The 10,434-nt window shown below is 55.3% G+C and overlaps 1 protein-coding gene across 1 annotated transcript in view; it reads right to left on the reverse strand.

Annotated features, from left to right (window-relative positions):
- Positions 1-10,047, reverse strand: part of SLC12A8 (solute carrier family 12 member 8) — a 131,613-nt gene extending 121,566 nt beyond the window's left edge. The window contains exons 1-2 of the mRNA XM_038583067.1: positions 9,926-10,047; positions 8,484-8,558 (exon numbers count right to left, since the gene is read on the reverse strand). Coding sequence (XP_038438995.1) covers positions 8,484-8,525 — 42 coding nt within the window. The 5' untranslated portion in view covers positions 8,526-8,558; positions 9,926-10,047. The remainder of the gene's footprint in view (positions 1-8,483; positions 8,559-9,925) is intronic.
- Positions 10,048-10,434: the final 387 nt, after the last annotated feature.

The raw sequence follows: 10,434 nt of genomic DNA on the forward strand, positions 1-10,434 counted from the left end.
CTAATACATGGATAACTTGGTCAAGAAACTGAAGTACAAAATATGACTTAAAGGAAATGAAAACCAGAAACCATAAGTAGTGAAAGTCTCTGGAAAGTGTGGGTGAAGGTTTTTAATTTTATACCATTCTCAATTGTCTGAATTGTTTTTTTACTGCATGCATGGAGTACTTCTGTGATAAAAATACTTATTTTTTTATGTAGAGAAAATATTATCACATTATTAGAAATATTTTTAAAATAGAATAGGTTTTTGTGCTGTCCTAGAGTTAGTAATCCTGTTTTTAGCTCAACTTCATTTTTTTGCAGCGCCAAAAGATGCCCACGGTTTGGATCACATGTTAAATGTGTTGCATGAACGGGATCCTTAAAGACAGTGAAGACTTTTGTAAAATTAATGTCTGCTCTTAAAATCTGTGTATCTTTTAAGAGAAATTATAATTTGTTTTTGCTTTGTGCTGTTCTTGACTGATATAAATGCCTAAAATAAGCGGGGAAAGTTACTGAGTCATGGCTTTCTGTTTTAAGTTAAATTCTATAAACACTGGGATTCACGTGAGAGCAAATTTATCATCACATCAGACATAACTATTTTTGGCCTAGTGAGGGTTGCTAGGCCACCACTGCTGCCAGTTCATCAGAAACCACCTAAATCCTATAACTGCTTAAAGGGACTGTTTAGGAAAAGAACACGGTAGATTTCTTTCTTTCTTTTTTTTTTTTGTACACAGACCAGGGCTTCTTACACCACTATCTTTTTCTCTTTCTTTCTGCCTGTGAAGAAGAAAACATGCACACTCCAAAATAAAAACAAAGGAAATGTAAATAGGACCTTTCTCCTGAGAAGCGGAAACATTCTTTTCTTGGAACCATAGAGCCCGCATTGGTGCTACCTAGGGGAGACTTCGCCCAACTATTTGAAAGCCCATCACCATCACTACAGTCCCCATGGTCCTTTGATTAGGTATTAAAACTCAGGGAAAAAAATTTAAGAATCAGATTCATTTATACTTGATAATGACTGAAGAGCAAAAAGAGATATTGAATTATGTGTATGGGGGATCCCTGGTGGCTCAGCGGTTTAGCACCTGCCTTCAAGCCAGGGTGTGATCCTGGAGACCCAGGATCGAGTCCTGCATGGGTCTCCCTGCATGGAGCCTGCTTCTCCCTCTGCCTGTGTCTCTGCTCCCCCCCTCTCTCTGTCTCTCATGAATAAATAAATAAAATATTTTTTTAAAATAAACTGAATTATGTGTATGTCTTACACATGTGTAAGAGACATGTGTATCCCTTTAAATCTTACTACAATTATTTAATATTGTTTTGTGAATATAGAACTATCCAGTATTCAAACTGTTTTCCCAAAGAGATATATTTGGGGCAGAGAAAGGATAAAATGAATGGAAAAATATCCACCCCGCAGGAAGTCAGGACATTCAATCAGGCCAGACCAGGGTGGAAGCACCACCTAGTGGCACCTCCCTCAAATTACAAGAATAGTATGTCAGCCTCATAGGGCTCTCCTTGCAAGCCTCAACCTATTACAAGATGGCAAGGGCTGTATTTTTTCTGAATCTGGCCATGGATAAATGGTACCCTAAGGCAGTAAGAAGTTTTAAAGTCTCCTAGTCAATCCATTCCCAGCGAAGCAGAATCATTCAGTTAGTTGGTTAGTAAGTCATCTCTACACTCAGTGTGGGGCTCGAACTCGCAACCCTGAGGTGAAGAGTCGCATGCTCTTCCACCTGAGCCAGCCAGGCACCCCTAGGCAGAATGTATTGATTGTATTTTTTCTTTTCTATATCTTATAATATTATAACACCTGAAAAAAATCTTGCATGCTAAAAGGAAGGTTCTCAGAGATAGCAGAGGCCTGACCAGGAGCACGTCTTTCATATGCAAACCCACCACTTCGGAGTCTGTCCTCCCCACCCCCAATCCTCCCCTTTTTATCTAACCTTCACACACCAAGCCAATGTCTCCTCTGTCTCCTCTGTCCAAACCGTTGCAGGGCAGGCACCAGGCAACTAGAGAACATCCCCGTAGCCTGAAGCCCACCAGGACTATTCCAACTAGACAATCCTCAACTCCCTTGCCCTAGTTTTCCCATGGGAAGCCCAATAGAGGCTACGGCTCAGGCTTTCCTCTTGCTCCTGCTTCTGCCTCCGGCCTAGAATCTTATACTTCCACTGTGGCCGTGTGTGGCATGGGATCCCCACCCCTCTTCTTCTGGGAAATACAAGAGGGTCCTTCAATGCCATTGGCCTCTACACGTCATCACTCAATCCCCTCTATGAATGAACATCCTGTGGGTACCAGTGACAGGATCCCACTTAATTTATTTCAGTGAAGAATTGGGGGCGCCTGGGTGGCTCAGTTGGTTGAGTGTCTTCCTTCGGCTTGGGTCGTGATCCTGGAGCTCAGACATCCAGCCCCGCATCAGGCTCCCTGCTCAGCGGGGAGTCTGCTTCTCCCTCTCCCTCTGCTCCTTCCCCTGCTTGTGCGCTCACTCCCACACGCGCGCGCGCGCTCTCTCTCTCTAATAAATAAAATCTTTAAAAACATTTATTTCGGTGAAGAATCACTTCCATTCCAGTTTTTAGGGTACCTTCATTCATAAAATGTTTCCATCCCTCTTTTTACACTTAAGCAGCATTTTTGGCTCAATTGTCATTTTGGGAGTTGACTTTCTAGGCTAAGCAGCAAACAGGGCGATCAAATGGAAAGAGAACAACAAAGAGGAGAGAGCAGGAAGGGTGACAGTGTCCACACAAAAGCCTCAGACTCAACCCTGGAACCAGTTCTGTCCCTTCTGCTCTCCCAGATTCCAGGACCAGAAGCCTCTTTTCTTCTGCCATCTGCAAAAGTTGGTTCTGTCCAGGAGCCACTGGGGGCCTGGCAGTGAAGTTACCAGCTGAAGCTTCAAGATCCTTCACTTGCATGGGGTCCTTTCCAAAGATTAGACCCACTTTTGTATTTGCAGTTTGTATCTTTTAACTAAAGACAATCTCTAAAATCAGACAAGCTTCATGCTCTATAAAAACTGGGAGGGCAAAAAAAAAAAAAAAGAAAACTGGGAGGGCGAGAGGGGTCATGGCTCCAGGGACCCCTGATGTGAGCCCTTCTCTTCTACCCAACTATTCCGGGCCTCAGTTTCCTTATCTGTAAAAGGAGGGGCTCACAGGGTGGTTTTTGTCTTTTTTTTTTTAATATTGTACTTATTATTTATTTGAGAGAGAGAGAGCACACGTGGGGGGGGGGGGCAGAGGGAGAAGCAGACCTCCCGCTGAGCAGGGAACCCAATGTGGGGCTCCATCCCAGGCCCCCGGGATCATGACCTGAGCCAAGCAGACGTTTAATACCACCTGGGTGGCACCAGGGGGGTTTTGCCTTCAGTTCCTTTTTCCTTTCTCCTCAGCGACGTTCATTTCTCTACATACTAATAAAGCAATACCCTATAACCTTCCATGTGGCCACCACAGCTCACTTTGCATTTTGGCTTTTTAAAGATTCCAAAACAGACCTGGCAATGGCGTGGCACAAATACAAGTCAGTTCTTAGCCGTACGCTGGCTGATGGGGGAGCAGAAAACGACACGAGGAAGCCTAACGCCAATGCTCAAAACAATATTATAACCTGAAGTCGGGATGCACTGACCCCATCCAGCGCTGTGGCTCCGGCCCATCTCTGCCACCCTTTGCATGTGACTTTGGACAAGTCATCGGACACCTCTGGCCTTGTTTCTTGACATGCTGAGCAAGGGGGCTGGGCCGGCGGTTTCTTGGGGGCCTCTCCGCCTCTTCATATGTTTGCCTCCACCTGCCTCCCGCGCAGGTGCTATCTGGTGCTCACCAGTGACCCACAGCTTGACCGGACTCTCCTTTACTCTTACCATCCTAAGCTAAGCTAGGTAAGCCACAGGAATGAGGAAGAGAGCGAAGGATGAGAGGGCCGAGAAGGGAAAAGGAGAGCGAGGAAGCCGGCACTGCTGGGGCACGTTCAGGGGCAGCCGGGCTCAGCCCTGGGAGCCAGCCTGGGAGCACCTCCTCCCACGCTGAGGCTGGCGGCCCCGGCTCTACCGGGCACGGACTTCCTGGGTCCGGGTCAGGCTCTTTGCCCAGGCGATTAGCTCAGGCCAGCCAGGCGTGAGCACCCGGACCCCCCAGAAAGGGGTCCTCACGGACTCACTCCTGCAGAAGCCGAGTCTCTGGAAGAAGGCTGGACGGGGAAGAAAGAAGACAAGTCACTCGTACTCGCTAATCTGCAGCTCTGGGTGACTTGTCTACACCCCATCGCATAACACCGCTTCCCTTTAGGTTTCTCTGGAGACCATCCAACCCTGGGAGAGGGAAGACCAGCATCTCAGACTGGCCTGGGGCATTCCTTATGCCGTCACAAGGACGGGATTCCAGTTTCAAGATCCCCGGCACTCGCTATTACTGGAGATGCCGGCAGTCCTACGCACTCGGTAACTACCTGATAGACTGAGCCGAGGTCCCCCACCATTCCCAGTGCTAAAAGCATTAGATCCTGTGGGGCCATCAGACCTCACCCAGCACATCTACTTGCCATCTCTCCCTGTCGCAGGCCACCTGCTTTCACCTGCTTTCTCCTGATCTCCCTGACATGCCGTAGCTGCCTCCACAATCCTGTCTGTCCAGGGACTGGTGGGGACGAGCACGGGATGGAAGCTTATTAGCCTCCCACTGCCCTCCCTCTGGCTCCAGCTACTCGTTAGCTTCCCAGGCCCAAGCTTCACAGGCACTCCACTGGGCTTCAGTGTGAAATCTGCACCACCCAGCCACTGAACACAAAGTGTATTTACGGCTCACCATGTGGCAGGCTCTGGGCCAGATCCTTCCACATACGGCATAAAAGCCTGAAAACAGGTACTCCCTCCCCATCTCGTAGTTGTGAGAGCAGACAGGGAGCCCTGAATAACTTGCCCAAGGGCCCAGCACATCCAGTACTACAGTCAGAATTTGGAACCCAGTTTCTCAGGTTCAAGTCCACTGCCCAACCACCCCTCAGGTGAGTGAAGGGCCTGAGGACAGAGGGTCCCAAAACAAGACTTGTTCTTGCCAGAGGCTCAGCAGGTTCTCAAACACTCATGCACGCACACACGCACACACACACACACACACATTCTCAAGCCACTCTGCACCCATCTAGGTCTAGAAAGTGTCCCATCCTTCTCAATGGACACCCACCTAGCAGGTTGTCCTGGACAAGGTTCCACATTCTGGCTTCGGCCCCTAGAATAATCCTGGATCTGGGACTCGGGTCTTTGCTGTGCTGAGTCCTGCATTTGTTCCCCCGCTGAGCTCTTTGATCACTTATATCACTACAACGTGGAACACGGACATACTCCTCACCTCAGCTTTATTATTAGCCAACATCCACTGGTCGCTTACCATGAAGCAAGCACTACGCTGAATATTTACATGATTCACCTCTTTTAATCTCTGTAACTCCCTAGGGCAGGTTTTATTATTGCAGCCATCTTCTAGGTGAGGAAACTGAGGCTTACGCAAGTTAAGTAACTTGCCCAAGATCTCAAAGTGTTAGAGTCAGTACCCTGGACCACCACACTATTAACCACACTACTAATGAGCTCTTCTCGGCAGGCCCACTTAGCACTGATCAACACACACACACACACACACACAGAGCTCCTCCATCTGGTCTGGAGACAATTAAAGCGAAACCAAGAACCCATTCATTCACCTCTCTACCTTACTCACAAGCATCCCCACTCTAGACAGATGTCCTGAGAGCTACTTCCCCATCACAGTGACCAGAGCAGAACAGACGTGAACTGCAGGATTCGGCACAGGGCACCGCCTTCTTAGTCCTGTGTCCTTCAAGCTCCAAGGCTCCTAAGAGGATTCCTGGCTCCCAAGGCTGGAGTAAAAGTAGAAAAAGGTTTATAAGAAACTTCTGGAGGACCAGCCACTCCCAGAAGTCAGCTTCACACATGTTAGCTACCCAAACTGCTCAGTGTTCTCTACACAGGCCTCCAATTTACCGTCTGGGTGGCTTTGCTCATGAGGCAAAGAGCAGAAAGGATTAAGGCTGAGGCCTTGGCAACAAGCACACTTGGGTTCCAACTGGCTCTGCTTTTATCTGCCAAAACCAAAATAATCATATTTACTCCAGAACGTGGTGGTGCAGATTAAGCGAGGTGATGCGTATGAAATGCTCGCTACGTAGTAAGTGCCCTCCACTCAGCCTAGGATGGGTTTCCTGAGTTCACCACATACACTCTGCTTCCACCAATCCTTCCACCAATCCTTCCACCAATCCTTCCACCAATCCTTCCACCCCTGATGTAAATGGCAGCCAGGTGAGCCCAGTTAAGCAGAACCAGCACTAAGGGAGCACCTTCTGTGGGCTGCGCACTCCCGGCAGGTACTGAGGACACAACGATGAGGAAGGAGTTCACAGCCTTCGGGAGGAAGGAGAGAAACAGCTCGTTCCAAGCCACACAGTCAGTGCCCGGTGGGGAGAGCGCTCGGCTGGAGCAGGGCCGCTGAGTCAGGTCATGGAAGGCCGTAGAGGGCAAGATGCGGAGTTTGAGCTGAATTCTGAAGGCAGTGAGAAGCCACTGAGAGGCTTTAAGCAACGGGGTCGACTGCACAGATTTATGCTCCAGTGAAGCATCACTTAGCTAACAAGTGGACAGAGAAGTTTGGAGGGTATGAACAACCCAACCCAGAGACGGCGCCCAGGCCCGGGCAGTGCGGGGGACAGAGGAAAGGGCGGATCTCAAATGCGTGTAGACAGTCAACATCAAAGAGCCTGACGTGAACACTGTCCAGTCCCTCCGTGTTGGAGGCCGAGGAAGAGGGAGATGGAGAGAGAGGCGATACAGAGGCCGTCCAGCCGGCGGTTTTGCAAGCAAGCCCCTCTTAGCACACTTACGGCAAACGAACTTGCATCTGGCTGTCTACGCTTGCGCACCGGGTGAGCCAACTAACAGCCATCGCCACGTAAGCGCCGGGCACTGCCTCACGTACTCGGAACGTTCCGGCTGCCTGAGACGTCTCAGCGAGGCTCCCCGAAGGGGAAAGACAAGCTCAGCACCTGGAGAATGGCGAGCCTCGGCCGGAGTGCGGGACACGAACGAGGTGCAGGCTCTGGACTCCGGCAGGGCCAGCCTGCGCGGGGCCTACACCCTGGTGGTGGACGCCGGGAGCCGCTGAAGGCTTTGAACGGGGGGCAGGGGCTGCAGCTGAGCCTCCACGGATCCCTGCCACAGAGGGAACCAAGGAGGTCTGACTTGTCTCTTTTTTGGGCCCCCCTGGGGCCAAGAGCCTCACGTTTCCCATCTGGGTGTCTTTTTCACGCCTAACGCAGCAGCCGTTGGCGCGGACGTGGTCCACAAATAACATGGTCGGGGTGCGGAGAAGACACACGGCAAGTATGGCGAGAAGCTGCTCAAGTAAATAAAACGTAAGACCCCTGAGTGATCTGAGGGTCTCTAAGGGTCCTCGGCCACACTAAGAAGGAGGCCACAGGCCTTGCCACCCAGGGGAAAACAGCTCTGGGCAGGCATTTTGAGGAGCTATGCCAAGTCTCCAGTCCCTCCCTTCTTGGAAACTTCCAGGGCTGGGTACCAGGGTGCAGAGGCGACACCGAGGGCCTGACCTTGGGCCAGGTACTCGCCACCTGCCAGCCACCATGCCGCATTTCCCACACGCGCCTGTAGACCTGAGAAGGGGCATCCAGCCAGTTTGGACGCCCCACCAACTTGGAACCGCACGTGCCTCGGCGGCCTCTGCCCTTTGGCTCCGGACACCGGGCCCTGGAGCCTGCTCTCGTCTACTGTGAGGCCTCGAATTGATTCTCTCCCCTCCTGGCAGGCCAGAAATCCTCTGGCCCTTGTCTACGACGAAGTCTGAGGGAAATCCAAGGGATGCTAAAAACTTTTAAGGCCGAGTGATCCTTCAACAGCAAAGACGGGTGCAGGCAGCTTCCTGGTAAACACCTGAGCACGGCTTTTTACTTTTTAAGGGAATCACTGTATTTCTGCAGAGAACCGACTCAGTCCCTTAGCTGTGTTGAGTATTTACTACCACTATTGATCAACAGGGGAAGCAGAAAAGAAAAAAAAAAAAAAAAAGGAAGTGAATCCGCAGCCATCGGGAAATTCAGAAATCTATCTGGCTGCAGGATTATATGCACTTTTCAGAAATAAATTTACCTTCTTACCCTGGTTTGATTCAATAGTAAAAAGAGATCATATTATCTGAGTCCTCGCCGTGGGTGGAAAATCTGCACGGGAGGCCCAGGGTTCAAACTCTGCTGCAGGCCATGCCCAAGAGTTTCTGCACCGAGACCCTGACAGTGGCCACAGTGCTTTCCTGATGGGGTCGGGTACCAAAGGGAACTTCTTCGGAGATGATGAGTGTTAAAGCAGGTGCTGCAACGCGGGCCCTGGCTCCCTGGTGGCCCTGCTCCCCGCCCCCCCAGCGAGCCTACCTGCTGGGCGGCCTCGTGGAAGAGTTCCTGCACCTGGGACATCTGCACCGCCTCCTGGACGGTCCGCGGGGGACCCTGAGGGCGGCAAACAGCAGCCTGGGCAGACGGCCCCTGCGCACAGGCCCGGCGCCCCTTGCTCCTGGGTGTACCCCGGCCTGCAGGGCCCCTCGGCCCACCCCCGCCCCCGCCCACCAAGGGCGCCAGGCCCGGCCTGAGGCTGCTGCAGAGGGGCCTGAGCAGGGGGAGCAAGAGGGGCCAGGAGGCTCCTGGGGGGAGCAGGGGAGGGGAGGGGGCAGGTAGGAAGGGGGCCGCTTTCCAGACCCGCTGGCAGCAGGGGGCCTGGGGGAAGAGCGGGACCCCATGGCCGAGGGCGCCCCAGGGCGACGCGGGGGGGGGGGGGGGCGGGGGAGGGGCGGGGCGCGACCAGGAGCCCGAGGTCGCCAGGGGGCGGGGAGGGGGGTGCAGCCACGGACCGGCGGCCTAGGGAGCTGGGGCCCTGCCGGCACCCCGACTTCGGGTAAGGCCAGCTGGAGCAGCCCGCCCCCAGCTCTCGGGCCCCTGCGGGTGCCCACCTGCCTCCCACGCCCCACGCCCCGGCTCCCGGGCCCCTGAGGGCACCCACCTGCCCCCGCCTCGGGTCCCTGGGGGCGCCCACCTGTCTCCCTCTGGACCGGGCCCCTGGGGGCGCTCACCTGCCCCCGCCCCCCACCTGCGGCTCTAGGACCCCTGGGGGCGCCCACCTGTCTTTCTCTGGGCCGGGCCCCTGGGGGCGCCCACCTGCCCCCTCTGGGCCGGGTCCCTGGGTGCGCTTACCTGCCCCCCGCCCCCCGCTTTTGGGCCCCTGGGGCGCCCACCTGTCTCCCTCTGGGCCGAGCCCCTGGGGGCGCTCACCTGACCCCTCTGGGCCAGACTCCTGGGTGCACCCACTTCCCCCCCCTCACGGGCCCCTGGGGGCACCCACCTGTCTCCCTCTGGGCCGGGCCCCTGGGGGCGCTCACCTGTCCCCTCTGGGCCAGACCCCTGGGGGCGCCCACCTGCCCCCCCCCAGGCCCTCGGGTCCCTGGGGGCGCCCACCTGTCTCCCTCTGGGCCGGGCCCCTGCGGGGCCCACCTGTCCCCCCCCTCGGGTCCCTGGGGGCGCCCACCTGTCTCCCTCTGGGCCCGGCCCCTGGGGGCGCTCACCTGTCCCCTCTGGGCCAGACCCCTGGGGGCGCCCACCTGCCCCCCCCCCCAGGCCCTCGGGTCCCTGGGGGCGCCCACCTGTCTCCCTCTGGGCCGGGCCCCTGGGGGCACCCACCTGCCCCCCCCCCCCGGGCCCCTGGGGACGCCCACCTGCCCCCCCCCTCAGGCCCCTGGAGCACCCACCTGCCCCCTCTGGGCCAGGTCCCTGGGGGCGCCCACCTGCCCCCCCCCCCCCCGCTCTGGGGCCCCTGGGGCGCCCACCTGTCTCCCTCTGGGCCGGGCCCCTGGAGCGCCCACCTGCCCCCTCTGGGCGGGGTGGGGGGTCGCGGTGCCCGAGGCCCGAGGCCCGAGGCGCAGGTGCAGGCGGGTGGCGCTCGGGGGCGGGGCGGGGCGGCATTACCTGGGCGGCGGGAGCTGGGGCGGAGGGAGGGGACCCCGCGGGACCGCGCCGTCCCCCCGCCCGCCGCCACGTGGCTGCGCGTCCCGTGGCTCCCCGCCCGCACCCCGCCCCCTGGGTGCCGGCCCGGCCGGAGGGCGCGAGCGGGGCGCGGGGCAGGGGACCGCCCTGGGCCTGGCTCCCCCGCCAGGTGGGCCTCAGGCCCCGGGAAGCCGCTCTCGGCCCTCCCCACCCTCAGCAAGACTCAGAACTGGCTTTCCCTGGGGACTGAAGCAGATTTCCAGGGCTCCAGCTTGCAGGAAAAAAAAAAAAAAAAAAAAAAAACACCCTGAATTAACATACAGAGAGATTAAATTATCTCCATTTCCAATCT

Source organism: Canis lupus, chromosome 33 (assembly GCF_011100685.1).
Source record: "Canis lupus familiaris isolate Mischka breed German Shepherd chromosome 33, alternate assembly UU_Cfam_GSD_1.0, whole genome shotgun sequence".
Taxonomy (NCBI): Eukaryota; Metazoa; Chordata; class Mammalia; order Carnivora; family Canidae; genus Canis; species Canis lupus.